This window comes from Rhinatrema bivittatum, chromosome 5 (assembly GCF_901001135.1).
Source record: "Rhinatrema bivittatum chromosome 5, aRhiBiv1.1, whole genome shotgun sequence".
Lineage (NCBI taxonomy): Eukaryota > Metazoa > Chordata > Amphibia > Gymnophiona > Rhinatrematidae > Rhinatrema > Rhinatrema bivittatum.
The window spans coordinates 73325223-73348966 of NC_042619.1; the positions used below are offsets into that span (position 1 = coordinate 73325223).

The 23744-nt window shown below is 46.9% G+C and overlaps 1 protein-coding gene across 6 annotated transcripts in view; it reads left to right on the forward strand.

Annotated features, from left to right (window-relative positions):
* ELMOD1 (ELMO domain containing 1) overlaps positions 1 to 23744 on the forward strand; it is a 338352-nt gene that overhangs the window by 80289 nt on the left and 234319 nt on the right. For all 6 annotated transcript variants that reach the window (XR_003856879.1, XM_029602451.1, XM_029602452.1 and 3 more), the window contains exon 3: positions 2562 to 2707. Coding sequence is in view for 5 of the 6 variants with exons in the window: in XM_029602451.1 (XP_029458311.1) it covers positions 2562 to 2707 (146 nt within the window). In the remaining variant the exon portion in view is untranslated. The remainder of the gene's footprint in view (positions 1 to 2561; positions 2708 to 23744) is intronic.

Here is a 23744-nt window from a genome sequence, read left to right on the forward strand (position 1 = left end):
ACCATTTTCGGGGCCTCAACCTCTATCATTATGGCAACAGGTTTCAGAAAATGTGGCTCCGCGGGCCACTACCGGATCTGTATTCCTGAGGTGCCTACACTCGTCAGAGGGGATCCCCAGCGTGCCCCGCTCCGCGGGCCAGTACCGGATCTTCTCAGCTGTGGTCTCACTCTGGGTAATTCCCATTGCCCAGGACTGTACAACTATATCTCCAATTCTGTAGACATTACTTTTTCCTTCCTTCATTACTTTTTCCTTCTTTCACTTCTAGCTGTGTCCCACACCACTGAGACTGCGCCTGCTGACAGCGAGGCTCACAGGGCTCCTCCCTGTGGGCGGAGACACCTCTTATCTCAGCCCAGGGTTCACATTCTTACTTAAACATAACAAAGTGAAGGCTAAGAAGCATTGCCATTGGTCTCCATCAGTGCATAATGCCAGGAGCAGGGAGATTCTGACTGCAGCTATAAATCCTCTGAAGTGTTTCCACAGAGAGGCAACACAACCTTCCTGCACAGCAGCAGCAGCAAGAAGAGGCTGCTGCTCAATCTCCTAAGGCTTTAAGGCCTGCTCCTGTCCAGCATCACCCTTCCTTGTCCTGGAAGCCTTCCTAGTAAAATTTCCTGCATAGGGTAGTCAAAGATGGAGGGGGAAAGCAGCTTCTGGGTTAAAATGGAATGGAGGCACAGCTTTATGTGATTAGGTACAGACAGTAATTTGTGCTATTTTTAGAGTCACATTCATGCAAAAATTGCGTGCGTAAAAAATAGCATTTGTGTGTGTAAAATACATATACGTTGGTATATGCTATTTTAGAAACCTGAACATACACGTGTAAATCAGGGTGCATGTGTAAAAAAAAAAAAAAAAAAGGGCGTGAGCCAGTGGCGTTCTAGGGAGGGACCAGCATTTACACGAGTAAGTTACTATTTTATTAGCAGTTAACAGATAAATTTGGTACTTTACTTAAGTATATCTACTCCCGCTTAATATCTGGAGTAAGTGATCATTAACATCTTAAAAGTGAAAAAATATCTGGTTGAGGGGGTCTGGGTGAAATGGGGTGACTTCAGGCTGAAGCGCCAAGAGGATTTTCACAAGCTGCAGATGGAGTGGGCAAACTGGTAGACTAATTGGTAAAACTGGTTAATTCATTGCCGCGTGCATGTTAGAAAATTCCCTGATTTATGCATGTAAAAGCTGACTTATAGGAGGTAATATTATATGGGGAGGAGGAATAGCATAGTGGTTAGAGCAGTGGGCTATGAACCAGGAGACTAGGTTTCAAGTTCCGCTGTCACTCCTTGTGACTTTGGGCAAGACACTTTACCCTCCATTGCCTCAGGTACAAACTTAGATTGTAAGCCCTCTGGGGATAGGGAAATACCTACAGTCCCTGAATATAAACCGATGTGATATCTCAGATAGAATGTTGGTAAATAAATAATATTGCATGTAAAATCTACTTGCGTATTCCTTAAAAATTTAGTGTAAAAATAAATGGGTATATCATTTGCACACACTTATCCAGCTTTGTAGCAGGTGCTACTTAGCTGGATAAGTCTGAAAAGCACTACTAGTCCATCTAAGTAGCATTAAGTGCTACTTATCCAACTGTCAGATTTAGCTGGATATTTAGCAGTTTTTAGACTTCTCTGGCTATCTGACATAGCCAGAAAAGTCTGAAAAGCACTATTTAGACGGACCAGTAGCACTTTTCAGACTTATCCTGCTAAGTAGTGGCTTAGCTAAATAAATCAGAACTTTTTCAGGTAAGTCCGCTACTTATCCAGATAAGTCCAAACTTGTGCGGCTCACGGTCTTTACATACGTCAGCATGTTTGCACACATATGTACTTGCAATTTATAACCTGCGCATATAGCTTGTGCACAGATTATAAAATACTGTAGCAGCCTAGCTTGATGGACTCTCTACCTGGGAAACATCAAGCTAGGTAGAGAGAGAACATTGTACAAATCTCATCTTTGGGTGAGTTTCCTCACTCTCAAGGACATCAAATCGTTACAAGAGTGCACTGTTTTGGTCATACGTCTCACTCTGAATGTCAGAGTGGCCCCTAACCCCTACACTAATATCTAAACCTCACCTCAAATAACTAGGTGGGCCTCTCATAGAGGTATAAATACCTAACTACTAGAAGGGCCTTATAGCTAGTGTGTGTCTCTCTCGTTCTTGCCCCCCCCCCCAGTGGTTATAGGTAGGGATTACAGCAATTGTGGCACGGCAAAGTGTGAAAAGTTATCGCACTTTGTGGTAATACCAATGCGAAGTGCTAAAATAGCTTATTTATCACAAAGTGCACTATTACCATAAAACATGCCCCTCTTCCTATTGCATGCAATAGTTTGATGAATCTAGGCCTTAGCTGGCTAACTTATTTAATAAAAGCTTATTTTGTTGATCTTCAGCTGTCCTGTAAAGGTTACCTGCCAAAGAGATACTGTGAAGTTGAGGGAACAGATCCTTAATAATTAATCTGAACAGAGCATGCCATTCTATTTCACTAAAATAAAAAAAATTGGATTTCTTTCTTAAACAGAATGCTGTTTCAGGTGTGGCTCTATTCTTATTGCATATGCCTGTGGCGATGTCTGAAGTTTATAGTACGAAAACTCACAGGACGATGTGAACTACAAAGAATCTGTTATAACAATAAGCCTGGAGCTAGCAGGACCATGAAAATAGGTGAGTGTTATGCAAGGTATACAATAAATATATTTCCTGTAATTTTCCAAAGTTAAACATTTTCCATGGATTTAAACTGATGAGTTGCATGATTTCTTACTGATAAAGATGTTTCTTGTCATCAAAACTCATGCCGCAACAAATTGGTTAGTCTCATGCCACCCCATCTCTTTGTCATCCATGACATGTTGCCTATAGCTTCCCAAACTGAGATGTTCAATTAGAATTTTTTTTGTTCTCCATCCATAGAATTAACTGCCAAACATTCACGCCAAATATTGGTTCCTTTTCTTTCTTGGTTCAGTGGGAATTTTTCTTTGATTCACTGAAGTTTCCTTTCATATGTTTTCTCATTTTTTTTCTTTTTTAGGTCTCTTGCCCTCCCTACCTGATCAGGAAATACTGTTCAATTTATGTTCATTTTATTTTCTCCTAGGCAAGCAGGATGGTAGTCCTCACATATGGGTGACATCATTGGATGGAGCCCGGCACAGAACTTTGATCCTCAGTGGGGCATGCTGAAAGCCCCTCAGCATGCCCCACTGAGGATGTGCAGCTGTAGCATCACCCTGCCCACTAGGCCCACTAGGCAGAGTCCCTCAGTCCACTGAACTGTTGTCTCGCAATTGTGAAGCTCATGTTCTGTTTTATCAGAAAAAGTGGTCTTTTACAATATTCAAATTTGCTCTCTTCTTACAGTTTGTAAGTGATTTTTTTCTAGCGCTGCAGCTTTCCTTTCTGGTAGTTTTATTCTTTTTTCCAACTGTCTACTGGCCACATGGTGGGCTCTCCCCTGTGAAGCCTGGCAGAGTCTGTTAATCAAAAAACAAAAAAAAACCTGTTCCTGCAAGCTTTGTATTTGTGTCCTCTTTTTTGCTCTTTTTTTCTTTTTTTTCCACATTGCTGACAGGACTGAACTATACAGTCCGGTGATCCATGTAGGCTGCTGAGCCTGGGGACTTGCCTGAGTTCCATGGCGGTAAAGCGATTGCTTGTCATCGGTGGATTCAGATGGTGGAAGGATCGAGAACCATGCCGTTCCTGTGGGGAGGGAGAGCTCATCCTTTCCACGTCTCAAGGAACTAGTCTCCACGGGCGGGAGCCCTGGATGATGTTGTCTGCCCTCCTGCTTGCCAGCCTTGGCAATGCAATCTCCCTGGGAGAAAGGGTGATTAGCGCCTGGGCTAGCAGCTTACTGCCGCACTTTGGTGCCATGCCCATGAACGGTTGCCCTTGCACCGCTGTGACCAGCTGTGCCGCATCAATGTCATCCTTGGTTTCCTGTACATACCCGGATCAGTCCAGACGGTGGGTTGAGCCTCCTTTCCAGCAGGTGGAGACAGACTAAAACCTGCAGGATGCCCTATATCAGGACAGAGCCTATCCTCTAACCCTTCAGTATTCGTCTGTCTCCAGCAGGTGCAGCATCTCCCCTTTGGTTCTCTGCTGTAGGCTAGTCAGCCTCTTCTTTCTCTTTAGGCTCAAGCAAGTACTTCTTTTGGTTCTTGTTTAAAAAAAAAAACAAAAAAAAACGATCTCTGAAGGAAATTTTTGCCGCCTTTAGTGCTTTTCTGTTTTTTGTGTGGGAGACGTCCGTCTCCCAGCTCTTGCCCGGCTCAGGGGGGCTTGTCCCCTTTTGCAGGAGGGGGTTCCCTGCATAGTCCTGAGTCTGTGGACGCTTCCAGGTGTGGGGACCGACGCTCTCTGGGCCTCGTTCCCCCTCCGGCTGCTGAGAGGGTTTTGAACCCGCTACTGCGCTCAGTAAAAAAAAAAAAAAAGGAGTTAAAAGGTGTTAAACTTTCAATAAGTTGCAGGTGCTCACCTACCTCTAACTTATTTGCAGCAGTTGACCAGCTTTTTTATTTTTTTCTGGTCAGAGTAGGGCTAGAAATGGCAGTCAGAGAAATAGAAGGCAGCAGGTTTCCCGCCTGCTCTCTCCTGCTGTACAGGCTGTCAGTCAAGCTTTTTTTCAACTTTTTTTTCTTCAGCTGAGGTTTAGCCTGTCTTTCTTGTGGGCTGTCCTCTTCGCATTTTTCGCGTCAGAGCCTCTGCACTGCTTGCCTGCCGGGTGGGGAAGGTCCCTCCTCGGCAGGACAAGCAAATTTAGCCTGGGGCTCCACTCCTCCCGGCATGGCTAGGCCTTTCCCGGGACGGCAGAGCCCGGGAACGGCCGCCATCTTGGATTTTTCATTGGGGCCGATTTCGGTGCTCCCTGGGGCTGGGGGGCCGGATTTTTTTGATTTAACCCCCGATTTGGCCCCCGTGGGTCCCCAGGAGGGGGGGTCCTGACCTTCCCTCGCCCTCCCCGGCAAATCCAAGGTCCCTTTTTCTGCGGATTTCGTCCTCCTCATGCACAAATCTTATCTAGCTAGCCTGCATGAGCTGGACGAAAGCCCCCCCCTTGCCCCCCCCCCCCCGCCAAAAATCCCTCGTTCAGCGCCGTTGACCACTTGACTGGCCGCTGAGCCTCAGGGACCAGTTTGGGTGCGGGTGGTCCCGGGGGTTCCCCCCCCCCCCGGGTCCTCGGACCCCGCTGCTTCCTCGGATTCGGCGGATGCCCCCCCTAGAGGGGGATGACCCCAGAGCCCTTCATCTTTTTCGTAAGGAGGAGTTAGAGCCCCTCCTCCCTTTTGTTTCGGAGGAGCTGGGTCTGCAAAGTCCCTCCGTGGATAATCTCATGGCCTCACTCCCTAAGGATATGAACCCGGTTTTGGGAGGGCTCTGGGCTCCGGCCTCGGCCTTTCCCTTCCACCCCATCGCTCCAGCATGGCCACGTCAACCGTGGTACAGCTACCTAGTTCAACTGTTGATCTGCAAACCAATTTTAGGGAACGCCCCCACCCTTCTCACCCAACAACGAGGATCAATGCTCCATCCCCTTCAGTAAATCTCACTGCATGGAGATTGAAAGGGTCACATTCCAAAATCTAAATATCTCACCTCAATTGGAAGATATTCTAATAGCATCTAGAAAAACCATCAACGCGGCTCAACTACCAATGCAAATGGGCGCATTATGCATCCTGGTGTTCCTCAATAGGCACAAACCCACTCACGTGTCCACCAGAACGTCTTCTGACTTACCTCCACTAACTTTACACTCAGGGACTCGCCACCTCCTCTCTTCATGTCCACCTCAGTGCCATAGCAGCTTATCACACGCCTCTCACTGGGGAATCGATAGCCTGTCATTCTCTTATTTCCCGCTTTATGAAAGGTGTCCTACATCTGCGACCCCCCCTTAAAGAAGCCACCAGTACAATGGGATGTCAACCCAGTTCCGGAACAGCTGATGCTACCATCTTTCGAACTGATAGACAGCTGTCACCCTAGAAACCTATCCTGGAAGTTGCTATTTTTAATCGCCCTCACATCCGCAAGGCAAATCAGTGAACTCCAGGCCTTGGTGCACTACCCACCTTACCTTGAATTCTACCACGACAAAGTTATGCTACGTACACATCCTACCTTTCTTCCAAAAGTGGTATCCCCCTTTCACTTGAACCAAACCATAACCTTGCCAACTTTTCATCCCAAGCTGCACACAGATGACAGCGAACAGCGCCTCCACACTTTGGACTGCAAACGGGCACTTGCGTACTACAAGAAGCGCAGTCACTCTGCTAACAGAGCCTTACAACTCTTCCTCTCTTTCAACCCAAATGCACCAGGACTTCCTGTTTCTAAACGGACATTATCATCCTGGCTTTCTAACTGTATACTTTTCTGCTATCAAAAACATTCAGAATCCCTATCTTCCACAACCAAAACCCATCAAGTGCGAGCGATGGCTACTTCATTTGCACATCTCTACAATGTATCTATCTCAGATATCTGTAAAGCAGCCACATGGTCCTTGCTGCACACCTTCACATCCCATTATTGTTTAGACAAACAAACGAAAGAGGATGCAAAGATGGGGCGGATAATCTTAGACAAGAATACTTCTACTTCAACTCACTTATAAGAACTGTCCGCCTCTCATATAGTATTGAGCGATAACTGTTCTAGAACTACTTACAAAGGCTTACACGCTCAATACTTCAGCTGGGGACTCCCAGACAGCATGGCTAATTCAGCTGCTTATCTATGGGGAAAAAAGCAAGTTTGCTTACCGTAAACAGTGTTTTCCGTAGATAACAGATGAATTAGCCATGCTAACCCGCCCGCCTCCTGGGACAGTTCCGGCATCGCATTTCATCTTGCTTTGACACAGACTGAGGAGCATCAAGGAGGCATGTAGCATGCAGGGAGGAACTCCTCACCAAAGACTTTGGGTGATCTTGGAGAGCTCCGCCACCTAGTGGCACAGAGGACGACCCAGACAGCATGGCTAATTCGTCTGCTATCTACGGAAAACACCGTTTACGGTAAGCAAACTTGCTTTTCAAGGATTGCAATCTTTTCTTCAAGTACAGTCCTCAGCCTAGTCCAGTCCTGCCAAGGCAGATTCACAGCCCAGTACTGCTGTTAAGTTCCGAAATACACCTAGATCAACTGTAGGCCTTCCTGATAGGGATATGGATGAAGAAGGCTGACCCTGTCTCCTTTGGAGATGGGAAATCCTTCCAGGACTGAAACCGTTCAGGACTATGTTGCGGTCCCGTCATAGAGATGAGCTGCCAGCTCTGATTTCCCAGACTTTGAAAATGCTGAGAGTACCTGGGACAGACTCCAATTTTGGACCAAAGAAAAAAAATCCCATTTTGATTTCTTTGCGTAAAGCCTCTTGTTTGTTCCATGTGATGGAGGCCATTCAAGAATTGATTGATCTTGAGTGGGGCACCTTGGAGGCTAATTTCAAAGGGAGGAGCAGCCTTGAAGGATGTTCATTATAGAAGGATTGAGACCATCTTTAAACAAGCATTTGAAGCAGTAGCAATGACTTTGCAGATAGCTTCTTGAGGTTCCCTGGTGGCTCGCTCTTGTTTACTTCTTCCTCAGCAGGTCGATGACTCTGGAGTGAATTCCAGGGCAATTAGGGAGTTAGCAGCCGCCTTTCTGGAAGATGTGGGCTGCGATTTGTTCTTCACCTCAGCCAGAGTGGTGGCTTTGGTAATAGTAGCCAGGCGTCAGTTATGGCTGAGAAATTGGTTGGCCGATGCAACCTCTAAGACTAATCTTATGAAGTTGCCCTTTGAAGGCTCACTTTTGTTTAGAAGCAAATGGGAGAAACTGGCCACTACAAGATGACGGGCTGATTTGCAGGGGAGTCCCCTGCATCAATGGTGCCAAAATGTAGAGTGCACTAATGATCAAGCAAGTTATTTCACAGGGATTTTACAGGACCTGTGTCCTTTTTGGTCTCAAAAACCATTACATTCTCCTGAATTCCACACAGTTCTTCAAGCCTCTATCTTTCCCATCCTCGACTACTACAATAGTTTATACATAGGGGTTCCCCAAACTTATCTTTGCTCTCTGCAGTTGTAGTTGAACTCTGCCGCTCGGCTCCTTGCATATGTAAAACACATTACTCCAGTTCTAATTGAATTGCATTGGCGCTCTATTAATGAACGGATTAAATAAAACTTGGTATTCTCGTTTACAAACTTCTCAATGATCAAACCTGTCTTTGGGCCAATGCAAGTCTTAAATTCTATCGACCTCCCCAGACTACTGCGTTCCTCACAGCAAGACCTTTTGGAAATTCCATCTCCCAAACAAGCTAGGCTTCACATTACTCGCGTATGTGCCTTTTCCATCACTGCACCAACTTTATGAAATTCTTTTCCAATAAATATTAGGCAATGTGACTCACTCAAGATGTTTAGAAAACAGATTAAAATGTTTTTATTTAATCTGGCCTATAGTTAATGTTACCCACCTTGCTCTATCACTCTATCATCAACTTCATTCACGACTTCATTCAGTCCACTTTGGATTTAATATTGCAACTTTGTAAATATTCATTGTAAATAATTTGTTTTTTCAATCAATCTCTTTTCTTCTTCTTCCTCTGCTCCCAGTTGTGTACTTCCCTGTTTATTGTAACTACAATTCTTGCACCAGTTATAGTTGCTCGAGTTCTCTGTACAATGCACGCCCTGTTAAATGTAAACCGGTTTGAAGTGACCCTTGGTCGTGAAAGCCGGTATAGAAAATAGTAAAATAAATAAATATTCATTTTAACATGGTTTATTTTAATTTTTATTAAATCAGTTCTGTTTTTAGTGTATTTAAGTCTCTTATTCAAATTGGTTTGTTACTGTATATTACTGATTTTATTTTCTTTTTATGTTTTATTATATTATGTATGTAAACTTGTTCACCACCTAGGCCTTTTAGTGTTAGGCGGTTTATAAATTCAAATAAATGTAAATGAAATCCAAGCATTTTCGTCCCTATAGAGGAGGAGCAACGTTTCAGTAGGTCTCATTTTCTTTCGTCCCAGACAACCCAGATGGTTCGTGCGCTCGGGGAGTGGAACTTCCGGAGCCTCCCAATGGTTTACTGACCCACCCTCAGGGACAGGAAATAAAACAGAGAGAGGCGTCCCTCTATCAGAGGTGGATCAAAATCACAACGGATCAATGGGTTCGGGAGGTGATACGTGAAGGATATGCACTGGAGTTTTGCAGTGTTCCTCGGGACGTGTTCATGGTTTCTCCCTGCCTCGCTCCACATAAAATAAAGCAGGTGGTGGAGTGAACATTATCAAGGCTCCTTAGTCTGAGGGCTGTGGTTCCAGTGCCCATGTCTCAAGGAAATATGGGTCGATATTCCATCTATTTTGTTGTGCCCAAGAAGGGGGGTTCTTTTCGTCCCATCCTGGATCTCAAAGGTGTTAACCATCATTTGTGGGTGACACTTTTTCGCATGGAAACATTGTATTCAGTGATAATGGCCGTTCAGTTCAGGGAATTTCTGTCCTCTCTGGATCTGTTGAGGTGTATCTACATATTCCCATCCAACTAGAGCACCAATGTTTTTTGCGATTTGTAGTTTTGGAATGCCATTATTGGTTTCAGGAGCTGCCTTTTGGTCTGACCACCGCTTGCAGAACCTTTTTCAAAGTAATGGTGGTAGTTGGGGCAGAGTTGAGGGAGGATGGGACCCTAGTACACCTGTATCTGGACAATCGACAGATTTGTGCCAAGTGTCTGGATGAAAGCCACATGGTGACCCACAAAATGATCTCCCTGTTGCAGGAGCTCGGCTGCTATAGTTACGCAATGTTAGGTTCCATATTAGGAGCTACCATCCAAGAAAGAGATCTAGGCATCATAGTGAATAACACATTGAAATCATCGGTTCAGTGTTCTGCGGCAGTCAAAAAAGCAAACAGAATGTTGGGAATTATTAGAAAGGGAATGGTGAATAAAACGGAAAATGTCATAATGCCTCTGTATCGCTCCATGGTGAGACCGCACCTTGAATACTGTGTACAGTTCTGGTCGCCGCATCTCAAAAAAGATATAGTTGCAATGGAGAAGGTACAGAGAAGGGCGACCAAAATGATAAAGGGGATGGAACAGCTCCACTATGAGGAAAGACTAAAGAGGTTAGGACTTTTCAGCTTGGAGGAGAGACGGCTGAGAGGGGATATGATATGGGTGTTTAAAATCATGAGAGGTCTAGAATGGGTAAATGTGAATCGGTTATTTACTTTTTCGGATAATAGAAAGACTAGGGGCACTCCATGAAATTAGCATGTGGCACATTTAAAACTAATTGGAGAGAGTTTTTTTTCACTCAACGCACAATTAAACTCTGGAATTTGTTGCCAGAGGATGTGGTTAGTGCAGTTAGTGTAGCTGTGTTTAAAAAAGAATTGGATAAGTTCTTGGAGGAGAAGTCCATTACCTGCTATTAATTAAGTTGACTTAGAAAACAGCCACTGCTATTACTAGCAATGGTAACATGGAATAGACTTAGTTTTTGGGTACTTGCCAGGTTTTTATGGCCTGGATTTGCTACTGTTGGAAACAGGATGCTGGGCTTGATGGACACTTGGTCTGACCCAGTATGGCATGTTCTTATGGTGAACCTTGCCAAGAGAACTCTTCAGCCTGTTCAGTTGCTGGAGTTTCTCGGGGTTTGGTTTGACACAGAAGTTCATATTCAGAAGTTGTTGGCACAGCTGCATCTGTTGATGGATACCATTCACCTGAACGTGTGGTTCTATCTTCAAGTGCTTGATTTAATGGTGGCAACCCTGGAAATGGTGCCATGGGCAAGGGCACACATGCATTCTCTTCAGCTCTCTCTGCTGTATCATTATAACCCACAGTCTCAGGAATATTCGATTTGGCTCCACCTGCCAATGGAATTCTGCATTCACGTCCAGTGGTGGTTGTAAGCAGATCATCTGAGAGAGGGAGTTACCCTGACATTGCAGGTCTGGTTGGTACTCACGACAGACGCGAGCCTCCAGGGTTGGGGAGCTCACTGTCAGGAACTAAGGACGTTGGAATAGAGAGGAGTCTCTCTGGAACATCAATCAACTGGAAGCCCGGGCAGTACGATTAGCATGCATGCAGTTCAACGATAGGCTGCAGGGTCAAGCAGTCGAGTAAGGTTGGACAACGCAATGACAGTGGCTTACATCAGTTGGCAGGGAGGAACCAAGAGCCAGCAAGCATCGCAGGAAATAGACCAACTTATGGAATGGGCAAATTAGGAAACAAACCTGTGCTCCTGCGTGGCTGCCAGCCATCCACCATGATCGGGGCTCTCCCCGGCGCAGTCCTGCGCTGCGATGCAGTGTTCAAGCTGACACAGCGTCACTCCTCCCCTTTCTTCGGTGTCTCTCCCGGCAGCCCCCGCACCTAGCGCGGGAAAACTACAGTATTTAATCTGTCAGCCCAGCACAAGTTCCTTGCCTCAGCTACAGGCTCGCTTGTGCTGTCTTCAGAGCTCGTGTCTTGCTGCTGTTTGGGACTGTCTTTGGATTACTCTTGTCTGCTGCCTGCCTACTACCTGGATTGTGTTTGGATTACCCTTGTCTGCTGCCTGCCTTCTGGCTTGGACTGCCATAGGGTTCTGTTGCCCATGTTTCCTCTGTGCGGGTGTCGGTCTGTCGCCGGGAACTCCGGGTCTACCTTCCTTCCCGAGCTGAGTCAGATAAGACTGTTGCACTACCATTGCTTCCACAAATTCTAACAGGGTGGAAGTGCATCTTCAGGAGGTCTCGGCCTTGCACATTGCAGGAAAAGCCAATGTAAGAAGAGACTTTCTTAGCAAGGAGAGTTTGAACCTAGGAGAATGGGTATTGTCGGACAAAGCATTTCAGCAGATGGTAGATCGCTGGGGATTTCTGTTAAGACCTGCCCTCGAGAGGGCTTGCTTGATGAAGCGTGGATATTCTACTGCGGTGATTGTCTCCTTGCTAGAAGCATGAACATTCTCCACTTTCTTAGCTTATGTGCGGGTTTGGCGAGTGTTTGAGGCTTAGTGTGAGGATTGAGGCATGTTTCCTCATTCACAGGCCGATACAGTAAGGTGCAATAGAAAGAGGTGTGTTAGTGCTGGGCGCACCCGCGTTTGCCGCACGCACAGTCTGGATCACATACCGCTCGATACTGTATTTAAATAGCATGCAAATGCAAGCTGCGTCCAACGCACGTCCATGAAGCGCAATCCATTTTACTGTATAGGCGCTATACAGCGCCTATACAGTATCCTGGGTTTGCTGGTACCTGTCATTTCAAATGTCATTTCAAATGACATTTGAAATGACAGGTACCAAGAAGTGGATCCCAACTTTAAGCAAAAGAAAACCTAAAATCCAACGCACCGGGAAAGCCACTCTTCAGATCGCGACTAATCCCATCCCCCAGCCCCCACTCACCTGCCCTGGCTGCGTCCATGGGTGCCCGTCTCCGGGGCAGCCAGAGTCCTCTCTCCCATCCTCCCGGGGGCAGCCGGCGGCGAGAGCGAGAGCAGCCCGGGGCGGATGGCGAGGCGGCTTCCAGCAGCCCTCGCTGGCGATGGTGAATGGGCGCACACCATGACCTCTGACGTCCAGTTGGGCGCTCAGGTCACGGCGTGCGTGCGTTCATGCACCTTTGCTGCCATGAGCGCACGCCGTGACCTCGGAAGTCCAGCCGGGCGCTCAGGTCACGGTGTGCGTTCATGGACCCTCGCTGGCGGGGGCTGCTGGAAGCCGCCTCGCGATCCGCCCTGGGCTGCTCTCGCTCTCGCCGCCGGCTGCCCCCGGGAGGATGGGAGAGAGGACTGGGGCTGCCCCGGAGACCGGCACCCATGGACGCGGCCAGGGCAGGTGAGCGGGGGCTGGGGGATGGGATTAGTCGAGATCTGAAGAGTGGCTTTCCTGGCGTGTTGGATTTTAGGTTGGGCAGGCAAGAGTTTAGGTTATGCTTTCCCGGCGCGTTGGATTTTAGGTTGGGCAGGCAAGAGTTTAGGTTATGCTTTCCCATCGTGTTGGATTTTAGGTTGGGCAGGAAAGAGTTTAGGTTATGCTTGGAAACAACAGGTCCTTCCTTCCTGCTCCGGAGCTGTCAGCGCGCCCGCACAGGAGACCGGCACCATCGACGCGACCAGGGCAGGTGAGAGGGGGCTGGGGGAAAGTTTGCCCGATCCTGGCTCTTGTCCCGGGGGGTGAGGGGGTCGTTTGCCCATGAAATTTTGTCTCTCTGACCTGACGCTCCACACTAACGCAGGGGTTAAGGGTAGGCGGTAAATTAGCAGGTTAAACATGCGGCAAAACTGCAGGTTAAAAAAGCGATAATCGGGGCACATGTTACTGTATGGGAAGGAATATCTAATCCGATCGTTTACATCTCATATACATGCCGCGGGCGGAAAGGGTTTCCCGTTGATTTAAAGAAGCGGTAAGGATGGGTTAAAAGGGATAGTGAATCGCGGGTTGGACTAACGCGGCCAAATTGTGAGTAGAAAGTGGGTTAGAAGCAGGGTAACCGCGGCTGCACTTTACTGTATCGGCCTGTCAGTTAGGATCCCGCTCATTTTGGAATTTTTGCAGGATGGGTTCAGGTTCCTTGAAGGTACAGCTAGCAGCCCTTACTTGTTTCAGAGGTCAGGTGAATGGTGAATCCGTTTCTTGAAGGGTCCGTTTCTTGAAGGGAGTAAAACATCTTCGTCCTCCCTTGTGTTTACTGGTACCCTTGTGGAGTCTTAATCTGGGGTTGGATTTCCTGGCGATCCCTGTGTTTTGACCATAGTATAGCCTTTCTTTGAGATTACTGACCTAGAAAACAGTGTTTCTGGTAGCAATATGTTATGTGCGTCTAATTCTGAACTGCAGGCCTTGTCTTGCTGGGAGCCATTACTTTGGGTGACTCCAGGAGTGATACAGCTGCATACTGTTCCTTCTTTCTTGCCTAAAGTGGTCTTAGATTTTCACTTGAATCAGTCCATTTCCTTGCCATCTCTGGATAAGGAAAGAAATGAGAGTAAAATTGCCTTTTGTGACCCTTGAATATCAAGAGACATGTCCTCAGGTATCTGGAGGTCCCTAAACCTTTCCGAAAAATGGATTGCCTATTTGTCCTTCATGGTAAAGGTAAACAGGGCGAGCTGGCTTTGCGGGCTACAATAGCTTGCTAGATTAAGGAGGTAGTCACAGCCACAAATGTGGCCGCTGAAAAACCCGTTGCCTACTCAGGTTATTGCTCATTCCACTAGGGCTCAGGCAGTGTCATGGGTGGCGGTTAGATTGTTCTCTCCCTTCGACATTTGCTGAGCTATGACATGGTCCTTCTTCCACACCTTTTCCAGGTATTATTGTCTGGATATGTAGTCCTGGGAGGACACAGCCTTTGCACATACGATTTTGACTGGACTGCGGGCAGTCTCCCACTCTATTCGGGAGTAGCTTGGGTACATCCCACTGGTCCTGAATCAATCTGTTTAGGTGCTAGGAAATGAGAAATTACTCCTTACCTGATAATTTTGTTTTCCTTTATCTAGACAGATGGATTCAGCTTCCCGCCCTTGGCTGCCATATGATTGTGCTATAGTCTTCTTGTGCGGCTACATGTTCCAGGGGTTACTGGTAAGTGTTACTCCAGTCCCTAGAATATTGTTAATGTATTTCTTGTTTGAGCTCAGTGTTCCATGTTGGCTGAGTATTGAAATGGTTATCTGTTTTTAATCAAATTTTTATTAGTCTGTCCAAAGTTGCTTTCAAAGAGAATACTGGCAGGCTAATGTTGCTGCAGGAGTAAATATACTATGATGTCAGTTTGCTCTGTCTCCATCTGCTGGTAGAGGTGCAAAACCCACTGGTCCTGAATCCATCTGTCTAGATTAAGGAAAACAAAATTATCAGGTAAGTAGTAATTTCTCAATATAGCAAAGAGGATACAGAGAAGTCACATGAAGATCAGTTTTGAATTTCAAAAGTATGGACTTTGTCAAAATGAGAATATACCTGGAGGAAGAACTAGAAGACTGAAAAAAAAAGGGTGACGTGGCACAACTTGGGCCAAATTAAAAGGATTTATTACAAAGGCAACAAATCTATGTCAGAAAAGTAAACAAAGGTAAAAGGTAAAAAAAACCTATCTGGTTCTCAGAGGAGGTAGCTGAAAATATAAAGGCAAAAAGAACAGTGTTCAAGAAGTACAAAGGATCCCAAAAAGAGAAGACAGGGAAGAATACCTGGTGAAAGTGAGGGAGATCAAGAGAGAAGTTAGGAAAGCAAAGAAAGGCGGAAGAAAGGATTGCCAAAGAAGTAAAGCAAGGTGACAAAACATTTTTCAGATATATTAAAGAAAGGAGGATGGCCCAAGGTGGTATAGTGACATTGAAAGGTGATAAGGAGCAATGTTTGGAGAAAGATGAAGAATACCAGAAATATTAAATACTTCAGTTCAATGTTCACTAAAGACTCTGGAGATGGACCATTGCTGGTTGACAAGATCATGGATTGAAATGGGGTAGATGCAACCCCATTTACAGAAGAGAATGTATGGGAAGAACTAGGAAAATTGAAAGTGTACAAGACTATGGGGTCAGAAGAGGTACATCCCAGGATATTACGTGAGCTCAGAGATGTGCAGCCGAGTCCACCGAAAGACCTATTCAATAGATCCTTGGAAATGGAAGTGGTGCCACGAAATTGGAGAAGAGCAGTTGTGATCCTACTTCACAAGGGTGGTAGCAAAGAGGAGGCTAGAAATTTACAGGTTGCTTAGCCTCACCTCTAGTGGGAAAATTAATGGAGACTTCTGTAGGAAAGGATGGTGAACTATTTACAATCCAGTGAGTTGCTGGACCCGAGGCACCATGGATTCACCAGGGGAAGGTCCTGTCAGGCAAATCTGATTTTTTTTGATTGGGCGACTAGAGGACTGGATTGAGGCAGAGTGCTCGATGTAATCTACTTGGATTTCAGCAAAGCTTTTAATACGGTCCCTCATTTGAGGCTTGTGAATAAAATGAGAAGTTTGGGAGTGAGCGCCAAGGTGGTGGTGTGGATTACAAACTGGTTGACTGACAGGAGACAGCGTGTAATGATAAACAGAACCTATTCTGAAGAGAGAACAGTGTTAAGTGGAGTGCCTCAGGGATCGATATTGGGACAGGTTCTGTTCAATAACTGTGAGCGACATTGTGGAAGGGATAGAAAGTAAAGTTTGGCTATTTGTGGATACTTAGGTCTGCAACAGGATGGACATGCCTGAAGGAGTAGAGAGAATAAGAACATAAGAAAATGCCATACTGGGTCAGACCAAGGGTCCATCAAGCCCAGCATCCTGTTTCCAACAGTGGCCAATCCAGGTCATAAGAACCTGGCAAGTACCCAAAAACTAAGTCTATTCCATGTAACCATTGCTAATGGCAGTGGCTATTCTCTAAGTGAACTTAATAGCAGGTAATGGACTTCTCCTCCAAGAACTTATCCAATCCTTTTTTAAACACAGCTATACTAACTGCACGAACCACATTCTCTGGCAACAAATTCCAGAGTTTAATTGTGCGTTGAGTAAAAAAGAACTTTCTCCAATTAGTTTTAAATGTGCCCCATGCTAACTTCATGGAGTGCCCCCTAGTCTTTCTACTATCCGAAAGAGTAAATAACCGATTCACATCTACCCGTTCTAGACCTCTCATGATTTTAAACACCTCTTTCTCACAGGTCAAGCAGGATGGTTGTCCTCACAAATGGGTGACATCGAGGATGGAGCCCACCACGGAAAACTTCTGTCAAAGTTTCAGAAACTTTGACTGGCCCCTACTGGGCATGCCCAGCACGGCACCAACCCTGCAGCCAGCAGGGGTCTCCCTTCAGTCTTCTTTTTTCCGCGCAGCAGTAGCCACGCGGTAGAAGAGCTCTTAACCACGTTCCTGACAGGAATTTAGAATTTCTTATTCTGAAGAAAATTTGCCCCTCAGGGGTCTCCCTTCGACAAATTTTTCACTCCGTGGAACTTCGGTAAGTTTTTGCCGTTGTTTGGTCGACTTCCGTCGAGTTTGACCCTCGAGGCCTGTTGGCAGTCGACAGTCCCGCGGCTAAATTTTTGGCTCATAGCCATGGCGTCGGGGTTCCGTCGGTGTCCTGATTGTACCCAGACTATGTCCATCACAGACCCCCATGGCGTCTGTGTTTTGTGCTTAGGTAGTGAGCATGATGTCCTGACTTGCACCAAATGTGCCTTAATGACACCAAAAGGTCGCAAAGCCAGGATGGAGAAGATGGGGCTCCTCTTCCATGCTTGTACCCCAATGCCATCGATCGCATCGACGTCTTCGGAACCGGCACCGTTGACGTTTCATCATCGACAGCCCTCCGGTGACCGCCCGCCATCGACGATTGCACGGCCATCGACTCCCGTCCCTTCCCCGGATGGTCGAGGGGACCGGAAGGACAAGCATCGCCATCGACGTCACAAGTCTCGGCCCGTCGAGGATCCATTGTTATCGACCTCTGTTCCGACCGAGCCACCGACTAAGAAGCCTAGATCAGATCTGGCACCGTCCACTTCTGGTTCGCAGGCACCGAGGCAACTCTCACCCCCTCAGGGTTTGGGAGCCGCGATTCCACCGGTGACGGTGGTCCCTCCGGCTCAGCCTCAGCCTCCCTCTCCCGTTGAGCCGGATCTTGTTACCCCTGGTCTCCGGGCAGAACTGGACCGGCTGGTCCAGGAGGCCATCGAGAAAGCGATGCACAGGCTCCAACCTCCACCGGCACCGACTCCGGCACCGAGAGTGGAACCGGCCACCGAGCCGATTGCTGCAGCACTGGCACCGCTTCTCACCCGGATGGAAGCGCTTGTAACAGCCCTTCCACCGGCGATTCCAGTACCATTGAGACCACTGTCACCGACAGAGCTTTCATCGAGTGGAGAAACACTGTATCTGATTCCCCCTTCGGGGGTGGTTCCATCGGTGCCTTCTCGTCCATCGCCACCGATATATTCTTCGGTTCCACCGAGATTTCCGATGCCGGCACCGATTCCACGGCGACCGGCTCCGGTGCCCTCGATGCCATCACCGGCTCCGACTCCAGCACCGATCCCATCAAGGTTATATTCCAAGCCCTCGGTGCTTCCTCCCAGTTATCCAGAGCCTCAACCAGGACCTTCAGGAATTCAACCTCCTCCTGGTCTTACAGGTCATCCTGATCCTTATGACACTTGGGGTGATAATTCTTCTTCTGACACAGATTTACCTTCACCACCTTCTCCTACGGAGAGTAGAAAGCGTTCTCCTCCTGAGGACCTCTCTTTTATAAATTTTGTGAAGGAGATGTCAGAACTAGTCCCTTTTCAGCTCCAATCTGAACAAGATGACAGGCACCAGATGATGGAATTACTCCAGTTTCTGGACGCCCCCAAAGTCATCACCTCCATTCCCATCCATCAGGTTTTTCAAGATCTTCTTAAAAAGAATTGGGAATCGCCTGCAACTGTTTCACCAGTAAATAAAAAAGCTGATTCGACATATCTGGTACAGTCAGCTCCCGGTTTTCAAAAACCTCAACTGGACCATCGCTCAGTAGTTGTTGAGTCAGCTCAAAAGAAAGCTAAACGACTAAAACCACATTCTTCTACACCACCTACTAAGGAAAATAAATTCCTAGATGCTGTAGGAAGAAAGGTGTATCAAGGAGCTATGCTGATATCAAGAATTGCCTCGTATCAGCTTTATATGACTCAGTATAACAGAGCCATCCTTAAACAGATGCAGGACTACTCAATTACCTTATCTGAACAATTTCAACCACAGCTTCAAGCCCTTATAGACAAAGGACTTGAAGCTGGGAAGCATGAAATAAGAACTGCGTATGACATCTTTGATGCTTCCACAAAAATTTCAGCCATAGCCATCTCAGCCAGACGTTGGGCTTGGCTTAAGTCATCCGATCTTCGCCCAGAAGTCCAGGACAGGCTCTCGGATTTACCCTGCCTAGGCGATAATTTGTTTGGAGAGCAAATTCAGCAAATAGTAGCTGAATTGAAAGAACATCATGAGACGCTGAAACAACTCTCATCCACTCCTTCAGACTTACCCTCCAAACAGCCATTTAAGAAAGACTCTAAAAAGTCCTTCTTTAGGCCACGACGATATTATCCACCATCGGCTAAGTCTCAGCCTGCACGTTCCTCTCACAGAACTCAGCCACGCCAGCCTCGTAAGCAAAGGCCTGCCACAGCTCCACCTCCTGGCCCTGCGGCTGGTCTTTGACCGTCACATAGAAAGCAATTACCAGACCCCTCTTCCAACTATCCCAGTAGGAGGTCGTTTGTGCCATTTTCTACACAAGTGGCTTCACATCACCACAGATCAGTGGGTGATAGCAATCATTACACAGGGTTACCACCTCAATTTCACAACTCTTCCTACAGACTCCCCGCCTCTACAAACATGGAGTCTTCCCAATCATTCTGCTCTTTTAGAGCACGAAGTATCCCTTCTCCTACAATCAAATGCTATAGAACCCGTTCCTCCCTTACAACAAGGACTGGGATTCTATTCCAGGTACTTCATGATCCCAAAAAAGTCAGGGGGCCTTCGTCCCATCCTCAACCTGCGGGCTCTCAACAAGTACCTTCTCAGGGAGAAGTTCAAGATGGTAACCCTGGGTTTGCTTCTCCCCCTGTTGCAAAGAGGGGACTGGCTATGCTCCCTAGACCTAAGAGACGCATATACCCACATTGCGATTACACAATCTCATCGCAAATACCTGCGTTTTCTGGTAGGCCAAAACCATTACCAGTACCGAGTACTACCTTTCGGCCTAGCATCCGCACCACGAGTCTTCACCAAATGCCTCGTGGTAGTGGCAGCATTCCTCAGGAAGGAAGGTGTCCACGGCTACCCCTACCTGGACGATTGGCTAATCAGGGCACCAACCCAACAGATTGCTCAATCCTCCCTAACATTGACAATTCACACTCTCCTTTCCTTAGGATTTCTTGTCAATTACGAGAAATCTTGCTTAGTCCCATCTCAAACCTTATCCTTCATTGGGGCAGACTTGGACACCTTACAGGCAAAAGCCTTCCTTCCTCATCAACGAGTCCAAACCCTTGTGTCCCTAGCTCGCCAGCTGCAGTCTCAATACACAGCAACAGCTCGCCAGTTCCTCGTTCTACTGGGACACATGGCCTCCTCGGTTCAAGTAACTCCCATGGCCCGTCTGGCCATGAGACTTACACACTGGACTCTAAGACACCAATGGATTCAAGCTCTTCAGCCTCTGTCCTCCATTGTCACAATCACAAACGCATTACGTCTGTCTCTTGCCTGGTGGACACATCCAGTCAACCTTCTACACGGCTTACCCTTTCTTCCACCAGATCCCCAGGTAATCCTCACCACCGATGCTTCCAACATTGGGTGGGGAGCACATGTCGACAATCTACGGACTCAAGGAGTCTGGTCTCGAGAGGAAGCCAAACACCAGATAAATTTCCTGGAGCTACGAGCAATACGCTACGCTCTCCGGACCTTTCAAGATTACTTATCACATCAAATAATATTAATCCAGACAGACAACCAGGTGGCCATGTGGTACATAAACAAGCAGGGAGGCCCAGGCTCCTTCCTTCTGTGTCAGGAAGCTGCGCAGATTTGGGCAGAAGCTCTCTCCCACTCCATGTACCTCAAGGCCACCTATCTGCCGGGAGTAGACAATGTATTGGCAGACCGGCTAAGCCGTGTCTTCCAACCACACGAGTGGTCACTCAATCATCTAGTAGCGACCTCTCTCTTTCTCAGGTGGGGTCACCCCCACATAGACCTCTTTGCGTCCCCTCAGAACCACAAAGTGGACAATTACTGCTCTCTCATTCGGTCTCACCTCTCTCGGCCGAGGGATGCGTTCTCCCTCAAATGGACAACCGGTCTGTTTTATGCATTCCCTCCACTTCCTCTTCTGTCGAGGACTCTCGTGAAGCTACGTCAGGACAGGGGAACTATGATCCTGATCGCACCGCACTGGCCACGCCAAGTGTGGTTTCCCATACTCCAGGATCTCTCCATCCGCAGGCACATTCCTCTGGGAACGGACCCGCATCTGCTCACTCAAAACGACGGATGCCTCCTCCATCCCAACCTCCAAGCCTTGTCCCTGACGGCATGGATGTTGAAAGGTTAGTCCTTCAGCCATTCAACCTTTCAGATTCAGTTTCTCGGGTCCTGATAGCTTCACGAAAGCCTTCCACAAGAAAATCTTACTCATACAAATGGAAAAGGTACACATCATGGTGCACTTCTCAGTCCCTTGATCCCCTTTCCTGTCCAATCTCTAAATTCTTGGACTATTTATGGCATCTATAAGAATCAGGTCTAAAGACCTCTTCCATTAGAATGCATGTCAGTGCGGTAGCCGCCTTCCATAAAGGTATCGGGGGTGTCCCTATCTCAGTACAACCCCTGGTAACACGCTTTCTTAAAGGATTACTCCATTTGAAGCTGCCTTTACGTCCTCCGGCCCCATCTTGGGACCTTAATCTGGTTCTTGGTCGCCTGATGAAGCCGCCTTTCGAACCTCTCCATTCATGTGACCTAAAATATCTCACATGGAAAGTGTTATTCCTTTTGGCTGTTACTTCAGCTCGCAGGGTTAGTGAATTACAGGCCCTAGTTACCTATCCGCCTTACACTAAGCTCCTGCAAGACAGGGCGGTACTCCGCACTCACCCTAAATTTTTACCTAAGGTAGTTTCGGAGTTTCATATCAATCAATCCATCATACTACCTATCTTTTTTCCCAGGCCCCACTCCAACTCCGGGGAACAGACTCTGCATACCCTAGACTGTAAACGAGCTCTAGCTTTTTATCTAGACCGTACAGTTTCTCACAGGAAGAGCACTCAATTATTCGTCTCTTTCCATCCTAGCAAGTTAGGACAACCTGTGGGTAAGCAGGCTCTTTCCTCCTGGTTGGCGGACTGCATCTCTTTTTGCTATCAACAAGCTGGCATTCCTTTTCAAGACCGTGTAAAAGCACACTCTGTGAGGGCCATGGCGACTTCAGTAGCACACCTTCGATCGGTGCTGCTTCCTGATATCTGCAAAGCTGCAACCTGGAGTTCTCTCCATACATTTGCAGCCCACTATTGTTTGGATAAAGCTGGAAGACAGGATTCCATCTTCGGCCAATCTGTCTTGCGTAACCTTTTTCCAACTTGAAGTACCAACACCCTTCCACCTTCCCGGTAGGGTGCGGATGCCCTTACCAAATTCTACCCCAGTTGTTGTGCCTGTTGCACGCCGTTGGGTACATTTGGTGCAAGTCAGGACATCCTCAGCTCGGTACTCACCCATTTGTGAGGACAACCATCCTGCTTGTCCTGTGAGAAAGCAAATGTTGCTTACCTGATGTAACAGGTGTTCTCACAGGACAGCAGGATGTTAGTCCTCACGAAACCCGCCCGCCACCCCGCGGTGTTCGGTTCGTTTTTTTTTTTTTTTTTCGGCACTACCTGTAGCTTTGAAAATCAGACTGAAGGGAGACCCCTGCTGGCTGCAGGGTTGGTGCCGTGCTGGGCATGCCCAGTAGGGGCCAGTCAAAGTTTCTGAAACTTTGACAGAAGTTTTCCGTGGTGGGCTCCATCCTCGATGTCACCCATTTGTGAGGACTAACATCCTGCTGTCCTGTGAGAACACCTGTTACATCAGGTAAGCAACATTTGCTATCATATCCCCCCTCAGTCGTCTCTTCTCCAAGCTGAAAAGTCCTAACCTCTTTAGTCTTTCATCTTAGGGGAGTTGTTCCATTCCCCTTATCATTTTGGTAGCCCTTCTCTGTACCTTCTCCATCGCAATTACATCTTTTTTGAGATGCGGCGACCAGAATTGTACACAGTATTCAAGGTGTGGTCTCACCATGGAGCGATACAGAGGCATTATGACATTTTCCGTTTTATTCATCATTCCTTTTCTAATAATTCCCAACATTCTATTTGCTTTTTTGACTGCCGCAGCACACTGCTCCGACGATTTCAATGTGTTATCCACTATGACACCTAGATCTCTTTCTTGGGTTGTAGCACCTAATATGGAACCCAACATTGTGTAATTATAGCATGGGTTATTTTTCCCTATATGCATCACCTTGCACTTATCCACATTAAATTTCATCTAACATTTGGATGCCCAATTTTCCAGTCTCACAAGGTCTTCCTGCAATTTATCACAATCTGCTTGTGATTTAACTACTCTGAACAATTTTGTGTCATCTGCAAATTTGATTATCTCACTCGTCGTATTTCTTTCCAGATCATTTATAAATATATTGAACAGTAAGGGTCCCAATACAGATCCCTGAGGCACTCCACTGTCCACTCCCTTCCACTGAGAAAATTGCCCTTTCAATCCTACTCTCTGTTTCCTGTCTTTTAGCCAGTTTGCAATCCATGAAAGGACATCGCCACCTATCCCATGACTTTTTACTTTTCCTAGAAGCCTCTCATGAGGAACTTTGTCAAACGCCTTCTGAAAATCCAAGTATACTATATCTACCGGTTCACCTTTATCCACATGTTTATTAACTCCTTCAAAAAAGTGAAGCAGATTTGTGAGGCAAGACTTGCCCTGGGTAAAGCCATGCTGACTTTGTTCCATTAAACCATGTCTTTCTATATGTTCTGTGATTTTG